At 36.6% G+C, this 22461-nt stretch overlaps 5 protein-coding genes across 6 annotated transcripts; 2 read left to right on the plus strand and 3 right to left on the minus strand.

The window, feature by feature from the left end:
- On the plus strand, nt 1-1511 carry LOC18785391 (ethylene-responsive transcription factor ERF105). The gene has a single exon (XM_007218644.2). It carries the CDS (start codon nt 368-370, stop codon nt 1310-1312), a length of 945 nt encoding a protein of 314 aa, XP_007218706.1. The 5' UTR covers nt 1-367; the 3' UTR covers nt 1313-1511.
- LOC18785268 (ethylene-responsive transcription factor ERF106) lies at nt 3627-5046 on the plus strand. The gene has a single exon (XM_007219503.2). The coding sequence runs from the start codon at nt 3968-3970 to the stop codon at nt 4691-4693; it is 726 nt and encodes a 241-aa protein (XP_007219565.2). The 5' UTR covers nt 3627-3967; the 3' UTR covers nt 4694-5046.
- Nucleotides 5904-11533, minus strand: LOC18786114 (ATP-dependent 6-phosphofructokinase 4, chloroplastic). Of its 2 annotated transcripts, none has more exons than XM_020556108.1 (14): nt 11044-11533; nt 10891-10937; nt 10726-10807; nt 10577-10639; nt 10355-10492; nt 10046-10204; nt 9869-9922; nt 9727-9795; nt 9327-9456; nt 9141-9181; nt 7841-8065; nt 7631-7679; nt 7103-7257; nt 5904-6548 (listed from the first exon to the last, which is right to left on the minus strand). In XM_020556108.1, exons 1-14 carry the CDS (start codon nt 11314-11316, stop codon nt 6381-6383), a joined length of 1653 nt encoding a protein of 550 aa, XP_020411697.1. In that variant the 5' UTR covers nt 11317-11533; the 3' UTR covers nt 5904-6380. The 2 variants fall into 2 exon arrangements, with proteins under 2 accessions (XP_020411697.1, XP_007219544.1); XM_007219482.2 differs by having other exon boundaries at nt 10768-10807; nt 11044-11529.
- LOC18786093 (putative lipase ROG1) lies at nt 11637-15706 on the minus strand. Its single transcript, XM_007220350.2, has 10 exons — nt 15301-15706; nt 14686-14753; nt 14023-14093; nt 13642-13884; nt 13183-13346; nt 13014-13069; nt 12862-12914; nt 12649-12769; nt 12217-12314; nt 11637-12094 (listed from the first exon to the last, which is right to left on the minus strand). Exons 1-10 carry the CDS (start codon nt 15468-15470, stop codon nt 12023-12025), a joined length of 1116 nt encoding a protein of 371 aa, XP_007220412.2. The 5' UTR covers nt 15471-15706; the 3' UTR covers nt 11637-12022.
- LOC18786955 (WD repeat-containing protein WRAP73) lies at nt 17608-21563 on the minus strand. The gene is made up of 6 exons (XM_007217923.2): nt 21181-21563; nt 19877-20365; nt 19545-19766; nt 19381-19453; nt 19011-19118; nt 17608-18282 (listed from the first exon to the last, which is right to left on the minus strand). Exons 1-6 carry the CDS (start codon nt 21295-21297, stop codon nt 17915-17917), a joined length of 1377 nt encoding a protein of 458 aa, XP_007217985.1. The 5' UTR covers nt 21298-21563; the 3' UTR covers nt 17608-17914.

The following is a 22461-nucleotide window of genomic DNA, read 5'->3' on the forward strand; positions in this document are numbered from 1 at the left end:
ATGTGTTAGGGTTGGACGTTGGAAGTAGGAAGTAGCCTGGAAGCATGGTAATTCAAAACGTGAAAGTGCAGCCTTTGAAAAATATCAAAGTAAATATTGCAGTGCAGTCCACAGTCTAAATTCCACTTGTTTATACCCCCACATACGATGCTTCCTATCTTCATCCAGGAAACCCAAGTGAGGCCACACCTTCGCCTTAACCCCAAACTTCCCCAACTTCCCCAATCCTTCCAATCTTAATCTTCTCTTCCTCTTATATATATACTCCTTCCAAATCCACACTCTCCTCCATTCCACTCAACACTTCTCACTTTGAATTTCAATTTCCAACTCTCCTTTGTCTAAGTTTTCTTTATCTTTGTCTAAGATGGCAACAGAGCATGAAGAAACTTCAGCTTTAGAGCTGATCAGGCAACACCTCCTCAATGAATTCACCTCCATGGACAGCTTCATCTCTAGCCTCCACCTTTGCACCTCCCAAATCCCCCAACCCCAAATTTCCCATTTTCCCTCTCAATCTAAGACAAACTCCATCACCAGCTCTGATCAGTATTTCAGAATCTCTGATTTCTTGATCCCAGAAATTGATCAAGACACCCAATTCGAAACCAAGCCCCAGATTGCTCACCCAAAACCACCCAGACACTCCACTCTGAGCCACCGCAAGCCCGCCATAAACGTGGCCATACCCTCACCGCCGGTTCTGTCCGGTGATGAGCCTCAGAACCCATCAAGCTCTAACAACGTGGTGGTCGAAGCTTCTGAGACTGCAAGACATTACAGGGGTGTGAGGAGAAGGCCATGGGGAAAGTATGCGGCTGAGATTCGGGACCCGAACAGAAGGGGTTCCCGGGTTTGGCTTGGAACCTTTGATACTGCCATTGAAGCTGCCAAAGCTTATGACCTTGCTGCTTTTAAGCTGCGTGGAAGCAAAGCCATTCTCAACTTCCCTCTGGAAGCTGGGAAAACAGCAGAAACAGAGCAGCCTCCGCAGACAACTGTTGGTGGCAGCAGAAAGAGGAGGAGAGAGAGCAGCGAACAGAGCACAGATAGTCAAGAGAGACAGAGCACAGACAGTCAAGAGAGACAGAGCAGCGAGGAGATTAGCAATAAAGAGATGAAGAAGGAAAATCAAGAGATGGTTTCTTCAAGTTCAAGTAACAGTGGAGTTTGTCCATTAACACCGTCGAGTTGGACGGCAGTTTGGGATATTAGCAAAGAAAATGAACAGGGGATTTTCAGTGTGCCCCCTCTGTCTCCCTTATCTCCGCACACTTCTTTCCTGGGATTTCCTCAGCTTATGGTTACATAAAATTGTTAATGATCCATGTACAAAACAGAAGAGTGATGGATGATTAGCTGGGTGGTTATTGTAAATAGTTTAGCTAAGCTAAGCTTAAGCTACCTCTGTTTCAGTTCAATTATATGATTGAAGAATTCATATTGTGTTTTATTGGATTTGTTTATTCCTTGATTTCATATAATCAAATATATTTCTTTGCTTCAACAAATTTCGTATGGTCTTTCTCTTCTGTCTTAATTTCTTGAATTTTACTCCTTTTTTAAAGCAGGGTGTTGCGTATGCGCAACCTCCTCCAATGTATATATATTGTTTCAAGTCATCGGAGACTGTTCATTGCTGTTGGTCTGTCCAAATTTCATGATATAAAATACTGCTTAGGATAATGATAATATATATGGGGAGGCTCCACATTTGATGTGACATGTCAATCTCCATTAGGTTGCCATAAACATGTGTATTTAGCTAAAGGAATCCCTAATCAACTTATTAATATCAACATTTGTCACAACTATATATACACTAACTACAAACACAAGAATCTTACAATAAAATTGAGGGGGCGTTTGGTATCATATTCAAATAAGGAACTCAAAAACTTTGTTTTTTCTTAAAAATAAGGTGTTCTGAAATCTATTTTTAAGATTCAAAAACTTTTTTGGTATGCAACTTGAAAACTGTTTTCAAATCTTAAAAATTTGAGAACTTGTGAGTTGTTAGAAAAAAACTGAAAAAACATATATTTTTTATTTTTAATAATTATGGTGTTTTTTAGTTGTTCTTGAGTTTAAGTTTTTAAAAATAGTGCTACCAAATAGGTTTTCTTTGTTTTGAACTCAAATTCTATTTTTGAGTTCAAAAATTTAGATTCAAGTTGAAAACCAAACAGGCCCTAAATTTCCAAGTTAACTTTGTCTCTATTGAAGATTTAAGACGCATTGATCCTCAAGTGCTAACTTATGGATAGTATTTATCTGTTGCCAAGTCTTTTTTGTATTTATTCGGTGTATTGCATCATACTCTTATACATAAGATGTGAATTTCATCGTAAGCAATCGGTCCCGCATACTTTCTTATGAGCCGCATATATTATTGTAAGAATCGGACGAAGCTGCACATTTGGCACGGACAAAAATTGTCTTCTATGTCTATGTCGACTGGATTGAAATGAATTGGAACAATTTAATTTATGTAGAAAGAGATGGGAGCTCGATGTTACATTGTGGACCATCATTCATTTATGAACGGCTTTAAGTTACTAAGCAAGTAGTAGGGTTATACTTTTCTTGAGGCATATGTGGTGTGCATGTGAAATTTGACCGCAACAAATGGTGTGTTTAGTAATCAGGAATTGAATTCCACATATGGATAATTCATGAATTAACTTCACATCAATGAATTAAAAAGGAAGTAGGGCCTACACAAAATTAGGAATTGAAATCTTGATTTTAGAAAAATTCAATTCTTGAGTGGGATGTGGTATTCTAATTCATGGAGAAGTAACCCACTAGGAATTCATCTTTTTACCTATTATATCCTCACACAATTTTTAAAATTTCAAATTTGTCATTTACTTTAACCCGACAATGATGACATTTTAGTAATTAGTACCACTTCTACCTCAATTCAGTTTAGTAACACAACTTCAATAGGAATTCGGAATCTAACTCTCCTCAATCCATATTATTTGATAAACAACTTCAATAAGAATTCAAAATCTAATTATCCTCAATTCAATTCTTCTTGCAAATTAGTAAACATGCTAATGCAGATGAATTCTATTGATGTATTTAGCAAATTAAGTTGGAGGGATGGATAGAGGATGGAATTGACACATCATCAGTATTTGGTTAATAAATGCTATGAAGCTGTAAAGATTGATCTTCGGTGTATTCATTGAATGAGAAATTGTACTATGTTTAGAGCAGAGAGGTCTTCTCTTTGTCTTTCAACTTGTTAGAAAGAGACTAGGAGAGGGGTCAGCGGCCAGCCAACAAGTTGATGATGGGCCTGTCCTGTGCCTGTGCCTGTGGCTGTGGCTGTGGGGGATCTTTCCAACTTTTCTTCAACTTGGTGATATACAGCTTTCTGGGTTTCATTTTTTTAATTATAATTTATAAATTTATAGCTCTGTATCTGGACACGAGACGAACGAGACATTATGAGTTTAGTTGCATCCGAGGTCCCCTGTTTTACTGCTAGTTGCAAAACTTGTTGATGTCCTGCTGGCTGGCGCTCATGAACAGTGATGATGTCCTCCACGTGGCATTGTTCTATACGCCACATGAAGACAACCACAGCTTGCTGCTAAGTAATTAGTTTAGTTGGCTAGTTGCAAGTGGATCGTCAGATAACTAACTACCTTCAGCTGGAAACAGAAGAGAGTTTGCACTACTGCTGTGGGCTGCTCTGCTCTCATTTCAATCTTAATTAAAAAAGGACTAATTGCTTTCATCTTCATTAATTAGAGAAGAATGAATAAGACCGCAGGGATTTAAGAAAAAATAAAAACAAAAAAGAAGAGAGAAGAGAAAAGTTCTTTCCTATATAATATAATAAAGTTGCCACAATTTCTTCAACCCAAGTCCCAAAATGTGTATTCTAAACTAAAATTGCATAGCCAATATCCAATATCCAATATCCAATATCCATATCCACTCCACCACCATGCATGCCAATCAACTCTCCTGCTCTCACATCAAAATTGCAACACCAACACATGAAGAACAAGATGAATCAACTCTTGAACTCATTCGCCAGCATCTCTTAGGAGACTTCACCTTCACTGATGGCTTTTTTTCTCATCCCAATTTCCAAATCCCTGATGATGATTTCTCATATGATTTTCAACCACTTGTTGTGAAACCAGAGTGCTCCCTCTCTGAATCTGAGTCCACCTCCCCCATTTCAGATCCCCATTGCCACAACCCTCAACCCTGCAATTTCGAAACAAAACCCGAAACCATAATCTCGCCATCCATAAAAGTCGAACCTCTGAATTTGAGCTCACCCACCAAGGGAAAAACAACAACTAGTGATTGTGCAACTCCCAGCTCGCCTGATGATAAGTTTCAGCAAGTGTCGGGTTCTGGTGAAGTGCTAAGGCATTATAGGGGAGTCCGGCGTAGGCCGTGGGGCAAGTATGCGGCTGAGATTCGTGATCCGGCCCGAAAAGGGACTCGAGTTTGGCTAGGGACATTTGACACTGATGTGGATGCTGCCAAGGCCTATGATTGTGCTGCATTTAAGCTCAGGGGTAGGAAAGCAATACTGAATTTTCCACTGGAGGCTGGACAGTCGTCTCAACCGCCGGTGAACACGTCTCGGAAGAGGAGGAGATCAGTAAAGCAAGAGGAGGAGGAGCTGCCAGAAACCGAACTCTTGAAGCCTTGAACTCAAGGAGCTCAACTGTCACCGTTATTCAGGATCCTCCTATGCTGACGTGGTGCAAAGTGATTGGATGGTGGATTTACTGATTTACTATATGCATGCTCTATGTATTACTAGTACTAGAAGGGTCACTTATTCACTGTGTACAAATATGGGTTAAGATAAACCCAAAAATGAGAGTAATTAAAAATAATGCAATGTGTAATTATTATACAGTCCCAAGCTGTTAAATTTGTTAATTTTTTTTTTTCAGAGAAGCTATTACTTTTATTATTAAAAGGGCATTGTTTTAATGGTAGAGATATATTTAACATTTCTTTTGGGGTTACTAACTTACAACCCCAAAAGAAATTCTTTATTTGAACTTCATACAAGACAATGTACATACACACACATAAAAAATAAAAATAAAGTCCATTTTGCATGTAAAATGAGGATAAAAGTTCAATTCAACAATCTAATAATAACTCTGTACTGAATCGAACGTTTATTAAAGACCCTCTCATTATAACCCTTCGTTATGGTAGTGTAATTTCATACCTAAAACCGTTCTTAGTCAGAATGTTCATGTTCAAATAATATGAAAGGTCAAACTGGTGTTGACAAATGAGATGAAAAAGATGATAAGAAAAGTCAACATTGCTATTTCAAGAAGGAAAAGAGAGAGAAAAGAAAGGAAAATCTGGTGTGGACACGTGTCGCACCTAACAAAAAGGTGAATTTGGTTCACATGATGGGCCTATTACGGGATTGCCTGGTGGGTCAGAGTTAACAACTTGGGTTTAAAAGGTGGGACCCTTGTTCGACCCAGCTGTGAAGCTGCAAACTTGTCTCCACGTTCCGTACACGTCTCCTAATTTGGCCCAGTACGCAACTCTCGGATAAACGACGGCCAGCCAAGCATGGATGCAACTTGAAATTAAATTTCATTTATTTTTGGGGTCCATGATAGGAACAAACAACCTTGCAAGTTGAGAAACTAAAGATAAACAGGACAGGAGGACAAGAGATATTATGTGTCGACTTTTGTTGTTGCCGTCACCTTATCCACATGGTTTCAAATTCAATCCAAATTATGCTAAAAATAAACCAACTACATACCACAAAAAGAAAGAAATAACCACAAAGGAGGATTTTATTCTGCTTCACAAATATGAGGGTAGATGGTAATTTAGGCAGTGAAAAGATCACAAATTATTTCAAGAAGTGAAAGGATGATGATGATGCCAAAGTTGAATCTATTAACAGCATAACCAAAGTGACATTATTTTACAAACAAATTATCAGTAGTGTAACGTATATAACAAGAAATCTTTTGCAGCATAAAACCTAATCTTCCCAACGAATGATTGTCCATAAATTGATATGCAGAATACAGAGCCTAAGATATTATCTGGGTTTTGTTGTACTGTCTTAAGTTTTTATTCTAACTATTCTCCCCACCTCTTCATTTCCTCATTTCCTCACTTCTCTCTTCTCTTTCTCATCCTCCATGTCCCATCTTTCTGTTTGCTTTATTTTATTTCATTTTTCAACGAGAAAAGTGTAATAAAAGCAAGCCGTAAGTCATGTCACCTTGGAAAGTGGTTGGTTTAAAACCTCTTAAGAATGGTAAGACCCTGTTGGCATAATTCCAAGAAACAATGTTGTGCTGTCCACTTGAAAATAACTGCGACCTCAGCTCATAAATTTATATGGAAGTAGCTCTCATGTTGTGGTTGATCACATCAACATCCTCTTTATCAACTCTTTCAAGCAGCTCATTGCTTTCAAAGAAACTAGGCTGGTTCGTCGATGCAAGAAGTCTAGCCCACATCCGATCTGTCAAGTTCACTGTGTTTTGCGTCTCTGTAACACGCTGCAATATGCCATTCATAACTATACAAGTTCTATCTTTTGGTGAATCAGAATCATACACCTCCAACTTTATCAATACAGAAGATCCACAACAATACACTACTAGCACATAGATTAAGAGTAGCCTCAAGATTTATTAAATTTCAACAGGCTTCAGAATTCAGATGCATTGGAGATGGGCTGTAGTCGTGTCCTTGAGTTTTATTTTATTTGTTTTAGACTTATAAGTTGTACCCTTTAACATTTTATAGTTTGGCCTCAGTCCAAATAATCGTAGTCTGTCCGTTTCCATTTAAGAGTATTGATTGGTTAGTTTATCTATGTACTTCTCTCCTTTCTATAGAAGGAAAGGTTTATGTCAAACGTTTTTCTAGTTATTTTCATGATTGTTACTGTAAATTCAAGCTGGATCTAGTTCTTATCTAAAGCTTCTATCCCCTCTTAAAAGTTCCACTCAGAAATCAAATAAAGAAAATGAGAGGAATTTAGTAAAATGTCCATAAACCAGAGCAAAAAACACCCAATAACAACAATAGGAGCAGGGAAAGTGCTTACAGAAATTGGAATATAAGCATGTCTACTGTTTACAGGCCCAACTGTGAAACCACTGAATCCTGCCATGGCCCCATGAACAGCACTCTGAGCAAGAAGAGTGCAGTATATATTGTCTGATGCATTACTTGGGATCGCACGAATCATATATGTTGGATCTGTTGGATAAAAAGATAAATAATTTATTTTATTGAGATGTAGCCCAGAAACTTTCTACAATAATCGTTTGGGAATGATAAGATCTTGACTGCTTAGCACATCGACTTTAGACTTTATGCAAGCAAAGAAAAGAAACCTTAATAAAAATGTAAAAGAAGCAAAAAGAAGTGGATGAAAGTTACTTTGGATCTTGAACCTTTCATTGCTGCTATAATGTTCTCTACAAAGAAGATTCAGTTACAGAAAGGGAGAAAAGTCCCCTCTGAACTTTAGCTAGAATATAAGTTTGGCTTGGCTCTTGAGGGTAACATTAATAGAGACAAAACTCTCCATGATCAGCAACAAAATTCTATACACTATATCAAAATGTACCTATATATTTCGTATTTATTGCCATCTTCTGAACTTTTGTAAAATGATCCTGTGACATGAAAATATAAACAAAGAGCTGAATCAATATTATTTGGATAACAAAAGAAGAAACCATAGCAGAACCAAAAAAAAAAAAAAACTCGGAGTCCATAAAATGAAAGGGAAGTGTCTCAAAACTACTCAAAATATTATTGACAGTTTGTGCGACACCTTAATCTTTTCAGTCAGCCATAGGCCAACATCTAGGAGTAGCTTATTTCCTGATGCATCTTTACCATCAACCACTTGCATTTCCTGTGCAACATATTCCTGCCCTGCTCCTTCTGCTAACACAATAACCACATGTCCATTTTCTTTAAGCCGCTCTTCAACAAATTCAAAAAGCCCACCCCGACCTTCCAAATAGAATGGAGATTCTGGAACCAAGCAACAATCCTGTTACATCCAAAAGCCAATTAAGAGATCTCACCGCAGTTAAGTTACTACTTTTTATTACTTTAGAGCAACATTTCACTTTATGGAGGACAGAAGTTAAATATCATTGAAAGTGGTGCTAGTCCGAATCAAAACCAATATGTTTCCAGATCACTGTATAGTTTCTAGACCAGGACAATGCGCACACCCTTGATTGCCAAATAGAACAAAGGCTAGATGAACACGGCTTCAAATTCACTAATTTGAATTGCTGCATCATTTGCAAATGCACATACAAAGTTATGATTTCCAAAACTAATTTATTTTTCAATCCTTTTCATAGTCCTTGTAATTGTGCAAACCAATCTACTTATTGATTACAAAAAAATAATAATCTATTTAATTGGGGTATGAAAGTGGTTGAAAAGGTCATAAACTTTTCCAAATTCTAAGCATAGAACATATTCTTCTTTAGGAACTGCTAAAGCTTCTAAATTTTTTGGTTCTCTAGTTTCCTAAACAATCTCCAAGACACTTGAGTTGTGCCATAGCATAAATCTCTATTTCTCATTCCCTAAAAGGAAGACTGGCACGGGGGTTGAACTGATAAAGCTTCTAGAAATTTTCAGTTCTATAGTTTCCTGCAAAGTCTTCAAGAAATATGAGTTATATCACAGAAATATGAAAATTAGAAAATTTCTCTAATTTTTCCCTGAAAGAAAAGAAAGACGCTGAATTTCCACAGCCCAGTAATTCATTTCACCCATACCTTTATTACTATCAAATAGAAACATCAGGATATCTTTGATTGAACAACATTTTTATTTATTTAAAAAAGATAAAGATTTGAAGGAGAAGCACGCACATAAAAGCAAGGTCAGCCAAGCAGTTCAAAAGAAAGGGTAGTAGAATCCGCATTCCATAAGACACATAACAGCTTAACATAAACATTATATATACTTTTCCGATAATTTCTAGAACATCTGCATACATGATATGTATGATATGATATTTTCAACTATCCTATGTTTTCTTCCGCAAATCATTAAGATCATAAGTAGGTTGACGTTCTAGGGAGAGGGGCTAAGATTCTTACCACATCTCGACTTGCCAAAGTTGCGTATAAAGCAATGAAACCTACAGAAGAAAAACATATCAAGTACAGGAAGAAAGAGACCTTACAAATACATGTTCACCGTTCATCATTTGACATAAGATGACAAGCAAAAGGTGAAAAATGAAAGTGTGTTATCCATTCCATTATATGGTTCAACGCACATACCACTGTATCTGCCCATGAGTTTGACAATTCCAACTCCATTTTCCACACTTTCAACCTCCACATGTGCAGCATTAATAGCTCTCTGAGCTTCTTCAACAGCAGTATCAAAACCAAAGGATTTGTCTATCACCTAAAGCCAAATTCCAAAAATAATACCAGTATGATTTTGGGGCAACTTTATGAATGTTGACTAACATTGAACAGCATGTCATAGACTAAATATAGTTCTTCAATATACGTGAGGAAGAAATATGTTGTCAGTTAAAATTTATAGTAGTCATATTGAGATCATGAACTAGCCAAATTCTTTAAAATGGCATCAAAATTTCATTGCATAATGCGGAAGTAACAGCATAGTAATACTAAATATTGCAAATCCATCAGGGATGATAGAACTTACAGCAATATCATTATCAATTGTCTTAGGGATCCCAGCAACTGCCACTTGAAGACCACGTTTCTCAACTTCCTTGACAAAATATGCTAATGTCACAACATGCTATGCCAAGGAAATGGATTCATCTTAGGGAGATAATGTTCACCTTGTAAATTAGAGCTGCTCCTTTTTGGGTGCCATCACCTCCAATTATGTACACCTAAAATTCATGTTAACGACTTCCTCTCATTAACTTCATTTTTTTCATTTGGGTTTTCCATAGTGTATTAATAAGTTAAAGCAGCCCAAATATGTAGGAAACGAGAGCATATAATATTTCCACCTGATTTATTCCTCGGTCCTGTATGTTATCAACTATCTTGTTTGTATCATGACCTCCTCGTGAAGTTCGAAGAAAGGTCCCACCACGCTTGTGGATATCATTGACAACTTTTGGTGTCAACCTCAATGTATTTTTAGAATAAAAGCCTCTATATCCTCCCTACAAGTTTTCAACAGCGGCAACGCAAGGGGATGCTTACATTTCTTGAGTTGGTCAGGCAATATATGGTAAAGAATATAGTAATGAACTATTAATAGCCTTTGACTAAAAGAGTTTTACAGAGTTAGCAACAGTGTAAAATGTACTAACCTCAATTCCAAGTATATCTTCCACACCATACATGTAGTTCAAGCCACATACAATTTCTCGAATCACAGTATTGATCCCTGGGCATAAACCCCCACATGTCACTATGCAAGCACGCACTTCATCTGACTTGAAATAAACCTAACATTAGAAAAGATAATGTTATTAGAGTTTCATTTTCGCCAAGCATATCATATATAGGTGGTGATTTAGACGAAAATGTACCTTTTCCCGAGGTCCTGCACGTCGAAAATGTACCCCTCTGGGATCATCCTTTTGAACAACAACCTAGAGCCATTGCATGATGCAGTTATTTAAAAGCAACAAAATAAAAAGTAAGACAAATTCAACAAATTCAAAGTTTGGCAGTTAACTTTCTTCTCTCTTTTTTGGAAGCGTGGAAAGGGATCACTCACTTTCTGCGCAACCACATCGTCAGTGCTTACAAAAGTTTGCCTAGCAACATAAACCCATTATTTACATATGACCCAAAAATAAAGCTTTCAAGGGAAAAATAACATGAATTTAGACAAACGTACTTGACAACAGCATAAGCTTGGCTCTGTTTCAATGGATTTGGATACGACTGAAAGAAAGGAGAAAACTTTGACTTTAAAATAAAAAAAACATAAATTGCGTAGACTTTTTCTTGAGCGCACATTCAACCGGTGCTTAATTACTGTTTAGCTTACCGGTAAATTAGAGAGAAAATCAGTCAAGTGAGGAACGTCTTCGATGACAAAACCGTCGTCCTTAGCTGGTTGTTGATTCGAACTTTGACATCGGATTGGCTGGGTTTGGCGCGAACGGAACGGAACTCCGAGGAAGCATCTGGATTTGAAACTCGGATGCCGGAGGTTTTGAAGTGACGGGAAAGATTGAGATCTGGAGCCAAGCGATGAACGGGAAGGCGAAGGTAGCAAATGAGACGACGTGGAAAGCGGAGACGAAATGGCCGATTCCATTGGAATTTCAAAGCTTTTCGCAAATTTTGCAGAGGACGAGAGAGATGAGAAGGCAAATGAAATGTTGAAGAAAGCGTGCCAATAGCGAACTATGGGAGGTGCCGCGTTTTGATTCTCCGTTGCGTAGTGGCGGTAACGGCCAAACGGTAATAATTGAGATGCTCGTTTAAGGGTGCAATTCAACTACAAACGGACACTTGTCAGGTCAAAGGACGAGGTCAAGCAGCTCTTTTTGAACCCATTTTTTCTTTTGACCAATAATTAAATTTCTTTTCTCCTCCAGAAAATTATAATAAGATACCATTCCCTCCTCAGAACTCTGAAAATTTTGTGGTTCTTCCATATTTTATTTAAATGTCAACGTCGAGGTTTTTAAAAACAAGACAGTACAGATTTCGAATGTGACGCTTGCATTTTATAATAATATACAGTGGAAACACATTTTACATTTTGTGCAAGGCATTTTCAGTTATTGAGATTGAGATGAAAGATTGCCTTCAACTGCATGCTGCAAACCCAGCAATAAAATTCGGATACAGTTGCTTTTTGGCTGGCAATTTTTCAGATACAATTTAATGGTGTGCACAGATCGTGGAATTCTCAGCACTCAGCAGCAGCAGCATTACTCATTGTAGCATCCATCACTGAAATTACCGCAGAGTCGGGCCCAAGTTGCATCGACAATTCATCTCGTGGTCATTAGGTTCTATTTGAGGAAACGATCAATCATATGACGTATGACATCTTCACCTTCTATATGTACGCTTTGATCTTTGACCTGTAAGATGTTCAGCGTGTGAATTTGTTACTATAGCGCATTCAAGCGTAAGGTCTGTGTGTGGCGCTTGGGCGTCAGCGTGTGTCTCTATATAAGAGAGGGAGAGAGCAAGAGAGATATACCTGAATGACACTATGAGCAGCAAATCTATGTCTGCTGCAGTGGAAGCTAACATCTACTTTTTCCCAGCACACACGAGATAGGCCTGTCAATAGTTCCACTGCACAAAGAGTCCAATTATTATGTTGTAAAGTTGAGAAATCACTGAACTCCGGAGAAAACAATGGTGTTCAGGCAGAAATAGTTTAGGGAGAAACAATAATATGCAAGTAACACACTACAACAATACAACAATACTCAAGTAAATGGTAACACGCAGATGCAAACGGATCCAAGAGCAATGAAATGTAAACATAAGATGTAAGCAAAATTAGCAAAAGTATAACCAACCAGAATAGCTACAAGCATAGGCAACAAGTTCTATTTACATTGAATTCAAATGTCAAAAAATCACTACCAAAAGTTGAAAACAAATAGAAAATGAAGTTGCAAACCTTCAAGCTTGTCAGAGCCATCATTTTCCACTGAAGTAGGCTCGCACTGCTCAGCATCATAGGCCTTACAATGTTCTTCATAAACAATATGTGGATATTTTTCATCAACAGTATCCTCCCACTGATAAAGGAGAAAACTCATTACATTAAATGGCAACCAGAAGATTCCAAACTCAACCTACCATTACAAAACTATGCATATGGCAATAATACCTTTGGCAGTTCACTGTTACGTCTAATAGATGATGTTCTCCAGCCAACAATATCTTTGTAGTATTTGTTATTGAAAACAAAAGGTAAATAAAGACTTCAAATTGGAAAATGTACAACAATAAGATCCATATTGATAACGGAAAATAGGATACGGTCATAGCCCACATTTGAATACACCACCCTACGTCTAAAACTACGCAACGCAGACCTGTCAAAGAAAAGACGCATGTCATTCTATAATTACATATTCGGATTAACTCAGAGAGGAAAGCTCATGAAACTTAGAATCTCAAAGTTAAAATTGGAATTTTTATAACCTACATGAAGTAACATTCATCATAATCCTCTATCATGCGTTTAAGCAGCGGAGGCTTTCCATCGTCGTCGTCATTAAGAAAAAGATGCCTACCCGTTCTCCTAAATATCAAATGAATGACCGCACTAGCAACCTTTTCAAAGGCAGGCACACCAAAAAGAAATGGTACCTACAAAAGGTGAACAAATGCATAAGTACAATACCAAATGCATATAACAACTAACCACTGAACAACGTAACATAAGATCAGCCTAACATTTTTTTCACTCCTGCCTTAACAAAGTTTTCCACCACATAAGCAACAGAATCAGACATTTAGAAAGGCTTATCCCATGACCCTTATACAGTACACCAAAAGTCATAAAACAAATGAAAGCCAAGAACTTGCTCAAGCTTGAGATGTTAAGAACTTCTAGGAAGTCAAGTACATTCTGAATAAAAAAGTGGAAAGGCAATTGTGTTACCTGCTTGTTACCTCTTGAGCCAAGATGAGGTGTAGCAACAGTAATAAAGTTCATAGGCTCCAAGCCACATAGCGTACTCCTTGGATCCTCTTCACTCCCATTAGGAGATGAATGTTCCGAATTTTCATTTTTAGGGGGTCTATATAGCCTCCCAATTGCATATCTTGCCACTAGTCCTCCCACAGAATGTCCAATGAACGAGATCTTACGTAGATTTGGCTTTCTTTGAGTCAGTTCGACAACCTAAAATTAATAAATTTGGTTAACAAGTGATACAGAATAGGAAGTGGATGTGTTTTTTTGTTTTTGTTTTTGTTTTTGTTTTTTTGGATATGGAAATAGATTCAAACATTTCCACAATATATATAGGCAGCGAGCAACCTCCTCTGTCAATCGCTCCCCCATTACATCCACACCATCCAGAGTCAGCCTAGAACCATTCCGTTCACTACCTGCAGATGAATTTCAACCAACTTAATTAGACTGGATAAACTTATATTGTCTGCAAACAATATCAAATGCCATTGATCACATTAATATTTCTCTAATTCCACTTAAAAAATTTCTCTTACAAATAAAAATAACTAAATATATACAAAGCAAGGGCACTAGAATCCAAAACTCAACTCCGGGGAACTCAAATTAACTATAGACTAGAAAATCCAAATATGCAAACATTGTCCAATCCTATAAGCAGCAGGATGATCATATATATGGACCACCTTTCTCCGGTTTAATGATTCTTTTCTTCAACCAATCTCCTCTTATATGAAATTAGTAACATTAAGAAGAAATTAAATGAGTGGCAGGTAAAAAATCAAGATAAAGTTCGGGAAAAAAAGGTACATTTTTGGCTCTGTAAATCAATAATTACATTATACCAAAAATGGTAACCAAAAACAGAGGAAGAACTAAAAAGGATCGCAGGTATTTGAGAGCTCAACCCAACAAAGCCTTTTTCCTTAATAAGTAATCCAACAAAGCCTTAATCGAGTAACTGTATCAGCATTAACTGAATGCATGATGCAAAAGAATGGTCCTTACAATGAACAAATACTTTGTCAGGAAGCATTTTAACAAATTGCTCCGCTCCAAACTTCCAATCTGCCGCACTGCACGAGCAAATAAAGAACAATATCAACATTCTACATGAGTAAAACTTTCCAGCAGACGAGTTTCAAATACCCAAAATACAAAATGAAGTATTAATGGTCATGCTAAAAGATTCAATTTAACGTACACACAACCAAAGCAGACACATTCCAATTTAAGAAAAGAAAGGTAAACAGAAAACCATATTTTTTGCCCAATATGACAAACATACATTTGTAAAGTAAGCATAAAATCAAAACTATGGACCAAAAACAAAGTTTTAGTAGATCTAATATACATTTGGAACTAACAATTTTAACGGAACATCAAATTAATCATCAAAACCATGAAAAGGTAAACAATTTGTCGATAACATCACTTCAAATACAAAATTTTCTTTCAAAGAAAGCAAAACCATCATTAAACCTTCTCAATCCTCCGATAATTGAAGAATTGGTCAATATCCAAAGCATAAAGAAATAAAATTTATCGTACAGAAATCAAATCTTGATGAAATCAAGTTTGTTCGAAGTAAATTAACAAACGATGAAATTGAAAAGGCCAGACCTTCCCATAATTCCATGGACCATTACAACGAGATGGTCAGCAGAGGAAGAATCGGACTCATTAGAACTCCAGACATCGTGACTCCCATTCACCGACGCGGACGAGCAAACCCCGTTCTCTACGACGCCGTTTTGCATGGTTGCTGCTATCTTCTTCCCGGCTATGGGCATTGACTGAGAACACACGATAGCCGAGTTGTAGAGAGACGATCGGCAAAGCTGGAGAGAGACGATCGGCAAAGCTGGAGAGAGACGATCGGCAAAGGTGTGGAAGTAAATGAAGGGAAAAAGAAGAGAGAGGAGAGTTTTTATGTTCTCAGCTTCTTCCACTTCAGCTGGTTCGGTGGTTGAGAGAGACTGTGAAATGAAGCGAAAGAAAGAAACCTGAGAGCGAAGGAAACTAATTTTCCTTCTAATGTTTTTCCTAAAAAGGATTTTTTTTTATTTTAATAATGCATTAAAATCAATTTATTTATTTTTCACCCTCTTTCTTAGATAAAAATAAATAAATATAAAAAGCAAATTCATTTTTCTTTTTGGTTGAAATTTTTTATCTTTTACACTAAAAAGAAACAGATTATAACATCAGCAGCAGGGTAGTATTTATTTATTACAAATTACAACGCGTTCGTTAAGATTCGGAAACGCGTCGGCTTTTGCTTTGCGGGCATTAATGGTCGGAACAAGGATTGGTTGTAATTTCCCCAGATATATCCAAGGCCATGGGATTTATTCTTTTTCTTTACCGACATTCCAACCCTGGACGAGATCAATTATAAAATTATATTTTAAATTATAAAAATTATAAAAACAGGCATTTTCGTCTTTATCTCATATTATTACGCGTGTAATTGTTTTTAATATTTAAAGTGTTTAGTAGCAATGTAGCATTCAATATTTTGATCAAAATAAATTGCATATGGTTAATCATATATATATTTTTTGATCATTTTGAAGGGGGAATATTTTCACACACATTGCAATTTGAGACCGAATCAGACCACTAAGTAATAGACACACTCATTTATAGAACTTTATGTGGTTCAATAATATCATTAACCCCCAATTGGGAGTTAGCTCAATTAAATTTTAAATGAATGCGTTGATTTTCGTTTAGAGAAATATGTTTTTAATTTTGTGTAGCATGTAGATTAATTACACGCATGAAACGACAATTAATGAGATGATAATGGCGAACAAAAATCCTCTAGTTGATATATGATATTAAAATAGATGAGCTTTATGATTTTGCCTGATATTAGCAACTTAACCCTTATTAAAAAAAATTATATTTATTCATCAAATGTTTGGGGGATATAGGCTTCTAAGTCACTCCATATGTGAGAAATTCAGCCTTAAAGTTATTTAATAAGTTTAAATCACTCTTAAGATACCTCAAATTTCACTTAACATGTTCTAAATTAATTTGCCATTACTTAGCATGTTCACGGATTGAGATTCCAGAAGAAGCCAAGCAAACTTTGCCTCTAGCAAGCAGCAACAAGAGAAGAGAAGAGAAGAGAGGATAGAGGTGATGACAGGGCATCAATTTGGACATTGTTTGAAAAGACAATTTGGTCCTTTATCTAGCATTGGATTTGCAGAACTAACCTGGAAAACGACGTGGCTGCATCTTCGAGTGGTTGTAGTTGGATCACCATGTAGCCCATAATTATTTGTGGCTGCTTCTTTGAGTGGCAGTTGTATCATAATTATTAATCAACCAAATGCGTGGCATTAGTATATGGATTATCCATTATAAAGAATAAGGTGGCCCTACAATTTCAAGATCATTGAATTGAATTCATGTCTAGAAAACTCTCAGTTTGGTTTGGTCCACATTCTTGTTCCTTTTGTTTTGGGCCACTTTCCATTTTGGTTCTAATAATTTAAATTGTTTAATCACATTAGTTTTGTTCAATTAAGAGCATCTCTAATAATAGTAGTAAATTAAACACTTGTTGACCTATATGGCAATTTAAAAAAGTTTATTTGCTACTTGAATAATTTTTGCTTTAATGGATTCTTCAATTCAATTAATGCAATATCATGAAAAATAATAAAAAATATGAAAACATGTGAAAAATATCTATGTATCAAGTCTTTCAAGTTTAACCAACAACGTTAAGAAAATTTGATGGAATTCTTTCGTTTCCTTTTGGGATGATTGCAACTGTTATCACGTCGAATTTCATATATTAATTCATCAAAATTTATGATTTCAACTTATTACAAACCAAACCAAACTACATCACAAGAAATGTCAAAATCGAAAATAACATGGACCAAAGTGAAGAATGAGTCAAACTTCGAGGACCAAAAACATAATTTAGCCTAAGAATAAAATTATCATCTCAAAAGCAATAATTGTCACTTTATACAGTCCACTTTCATATTTTCTTTTTGGTGGTGCTACAAATCCACTAAGGCACTAACTGCAAATTGGTCATGCAGGCTTAGCAAGTCAAAGCCGGTCAATTTCCAAAGTGTCAGATGTTCCAACTACAACAAATGGAACATCCCAACTACATACATATAATACACAAAGAGAGCAAGTTGAACTGCTTAGTTCTACATTTTACTTTTCTCAATAAATATTGGTCAAGCAAGCTGCCTCAATCATCTGAGCTATATTCACTGGATTCTGGAAGTACAGCAACAGCAGCGCAGCAAAATGACTCTTTATCCTTCAGGAAAAGACAGCTTCCATCCGAATTCCATTTTAGATCGACTATGCTAAACTGCGGTAGTGGGATACTCACACAGTAAGCACCCGCAGGAGTCCACATGTACAAATGTGAGCTTCCAGTGCAAACAACGAGACGCGTGCACGTAGGGTCCCAAACTGCTGCTCGAATTGGATCTTTCTGCACCAAGATAGTGGCAAGCTCAAGATGGCGTATGTCCCAGATCCACAGAATACTTGGCATGCTATCATTCCTAGTGCAGATGTATTGGCTGTCACTGCTCCATGACATTAGACCTACAAACCTCATAGCTTTAGCGATATTTTCATATAATGAATCTCAAGCAAATTTTCAGTTAGCACCTAAGGATACATACGGCCAAAATTCAAACAAAGTCTCAAACTAATATGCTGAAAGGGCATTTGAACTTTGAATTATTGCTTACACATATATTGATAACTCATAAGGTGAACAAGCCTTTGAATGAAGACGTCCGTCCTTACACAAAGTCAATGAATAAAAGCAGCTGACTCCACATAATGAGGTACTTAAAGTATTCAAGGTCATTGGGAAATATCCCACGCAAACATATTTCACTGCAATATCGATATCAAACTCCGATATAGGTCCAATTAGAATCAATAAACTTGACACCACAACTTGAAGTTCCTCAACTTGCAACATTCGTCCAAAAGTATGACTGGGCTCAACCATCATGGCCTCTCTCAAGGACATCGAATGTTATCTGATGGCTGGGCGGATGCATTTATGAACACCTAAATTTCTAAGTGCATCTCCACTCTGCTAATGTAAATAGCTAGAACAAAGACCAGTTTGATTGTTTTTCAGCAGACTAGGTTTAGCTTCATTTAAAGGCTATATATTGCAGGAGTGATTACAGGAGTAATTACACCAGATAATATCTTAAGAGCTATCTTCATGTTTGAGCTATTGCATTGACTCGGGTCTACAAAATTTGTATTTATTTGCATACCAAAACAGTACAAGGGGAGAAAGGGCTTACCAATTCCTTGTTTGGGGTTAGGTTTGTCTGCAGGAGGCTTCTGGAAAGGCAAACTAATGGGCACTTCTGTAACCTCGTACCTAACTCTGAAATGTCCTTCAGAAGCATCTACTTGGAAAGAAAAATAAAAAAATAAAATGGGGGATCCAATCACAAGGCAGAAATGAAACCTGGCAAATACACACACACACACCAACAACAGGAAAAAAGGAACCTGATATAGAATACTAAAGTACTAAACAAGAATGTAGAAGGGTAGTGTATGCAGACAAATGATACAGCACACTACTTTCATAGTTTGCAAATATTTTATAAGTTAAGAAAGAACAGCAATCCTGCTTTTGAGAAATGTACCAACAGTCATGCTTACCATCATTGCCTTGTGCAAAATCATCACTTAAACATAACTCGGACATATCAAGCAGCAGTGGCTCATCCACTTCCTGGCGTTTTACAAATTAAGGGGGTGAGAAATCATCCAACAAACTAAAAGAACATGATATCTGGCTATCTAATATATTAACAAACAATCACCTTAAAAACAGCAGTGCAACAAGGAGCACGGACAGTAGATAGATGCATAAATTCAGCAAAAGTCTTCCAAGTCAGGTGATTCAAAACCCGCAACATCTGGTCATAACTACCCACTGCTAGAAACTGGCCACAAGGAGACCATGAAACACTTTTTACGCCCAATCCACTTTCATATGCTTGATACTTATATAGGCACCTCCCATCTGGGGAGTATATTAGAACCTGTATCAAACCACACCATGATTTTTTTTTTTTTCAAACTAGACCATTATTTAACAAACTTACTGCACATCATTTTGGTTTAACAAAGCCAAAAGAAATGAAGTTGCCACCTTATATTCGAGAGGCGAATCCCATATCACTATTGCACTGTCATCTGGCGACCATTCAGTATCAGACAAGTCCAATGTGTCCACAGCAAATACACCCATTATCTCCCATGTATGACAAGACAGAAGATTAATGTAGTCCTTGCAATCACGCCTTGTGCAAATTGCAGCAAATTTCCCATCTTTGGTAAAAGAAACGCCCTTGGAAGGATGCTTTGGCCATTGCACATGTACACATGCTGTGTTTAATAGTGACCAAACTGTTAAACGCAGTTGGAAGTCTGATGTGGTAAGTATGTGACGGCTGTCCGGGCTCCATCTAGCATACGCAATACCAGCAGGACCTTCATCTATCTTGCATGTCCATTCAGGTTGGGCCAACGACCATGCCTGTATCATTGGTCTTTTATATAGACCACAAAGAATGTACTCAGAATCGATGGCCCATTCGATATAGCTTATCTTGTCCAAGCATGAAAACAGCTGCACAACCTGCATTAGAAATTTAGAATTTAATTATGTATAAGATAAACTTACATTCAAGATGTACGCAATGGAATTTAGCACATCAATTGTTAACAGAAGTTGTTGTACAACAGCAATGAGTGTGAGGCATGCAGAAACCAAACATAGGATGCAAAGAAAATAAATGTTTCGACCATTTAGTCATTATTGCTTATGTCCAAACTTTTGAGGGTATATTTCTACCTCCACAAAAGCCTAAACCTTATAACTGCTCATGAACCCTACCATACAAACATCTCACAATGGAGCATTAGTCTATGTACTAATGTACCTTTTATGCCTCTTATGGTCTAATTGAATGGTTACGAAGAGAGCTCATATTAAGTAACAAAGAGAAACCTCAGCATATTGAAATCTTCGGTCTATGTAAACACTTGTTTAAGAACAGTAAATTGCAGGAACATATAGCGCCCAAGGTGAAAAACTCTTATCATAACTAAATGTGATTAGATCCTTAAAATGGAGATCGATGTTTATAATTGTTTTTCTTCTAATTTCTCCGCAATCAAACAGATTACAGCTTGTTGAAGTTACATTGGCTTTGTCAACAGCGAAATGCAAAGGGTGAGATCTACATAAATTTAACTATTCAGGAGCCAATGCCAATCGGTTCAGCTACCATTTGGTATCCGTGCAAATGTAGAGAGGTAGATGAGAAACGAACGAGTTAAACATTTGCAGTTTCAATTTCCTTGCATTTTCTAGACAACCAATCGGAGCATGAAATAAATTTATTAAGAAAAACTAAAAAACGAAAAGAAAAAAGAAAAAAGGGGGAATACCTTGAAGGAAAGAGTGTCCCGAATAACGAGGCGATAATCGACGGCGACGGCAATGTAACGAGCATTGGGTGAGAAACAACAAGGACCCGTCTGCTTGTAAGCTTCTGTGAACTCCATTCACATTCAGATCAAATTTTCTGAGACGCAAGTTTCAAATTCGTTTGTTTAACAACGCCAGCTTACTGTTAAGCTATCGGAGCACTTTTTGCTACTTATATTTCAAATTCAAACTGCAGCTATGAAATAAACGTATTGAAGTAGTGGTGGTTACTGTTGCTGGAGAGTGTTTTGGATTTGGAGTGAGATGAGATCTGTGAGAAGTGAAGAGAAGAGACCGTAGGGAAGGTCTCGTTTAACTTCGCTTTGTAAACCCGCCGAACCCTTTCAACCGGCTAAATCAAATCAATTCGCTTTATTATTATTATTATCATTATTATTTTTTTAATACAAGTAATATTCTATTTTTTTAAATCTAATTTAAATTACATAAAGAGGAATTCGAATCCAGCTTTAGCCAATTTAACTAAACTTATGTATACAAAATTTAATTACTTGAGTTCAATTTTTACCCATAAAAGCCTCATTTTTCTCAATTTTTTTTTCTTATGTCCATTCAAAATATGATTTGATGGCTCCAGTCAATTAGGATTTAAGTTGGTTAAATCAAATCCTAACTTAAAAGGATAAAAATGTCATTGGAATTGATTGAGGAATTAACAAACTTAACGCAAGTGGCACATTGAACCGCTTTCAACAATTATCGTACTCATAACAAATTGAAACAAATTGAAGGTTTATAAGGCAAAGTGAACAAATGATTATAGTTCATGAGGCATTGCGAAAAAAATCCTTTTATATAAATAGTTCTGTCGTGACAAAGTTTCTTTAGGACTAGTCTTATGTCGATGAAATTTCAACAAGATAGGTAACTTAATTTTTTGTTTGTTATTAAGTAATATCTTAGCCTTATTAAATTACTTTAATTAGTGAATATTTTTTTAATTATTATTTATATTTAGTTAATATTTTAATTAGTTTCATGAATTACTTAATTAATAGTAATTAATTATTCTAAAATGGATTTGAGCCTCCAAATCCTAAATTCAAGTTACAACGTGATTCGATAATATCACCTACTTTTGAAGTATTGAAATACATGAACTTGAGTCCCACATTAGAAAATAAGGGAAAGTCTCTATTCCTTATAAGTGTGAGTCTTCCCACAAGTGCTATATGGAAGGTGGGGCTAGTGGAGTGGAATTTTGGCCTCACTTTTGGATT

Source organism: Prunus persica, chromosome G2 (genome assembly GCF_000346465.2).
Source record: "Prunus persica cultivar Lovell chromosome G2, Prunus_persica_NCBIv2, whole genome shotgun sequence".
NCBI classification, from domain to species: Eukaryota; Viridiplantae; Streptophyta; class Magnoliopsida; order Rosales; family Rosaceae; genus Prunus; species Prunus persica.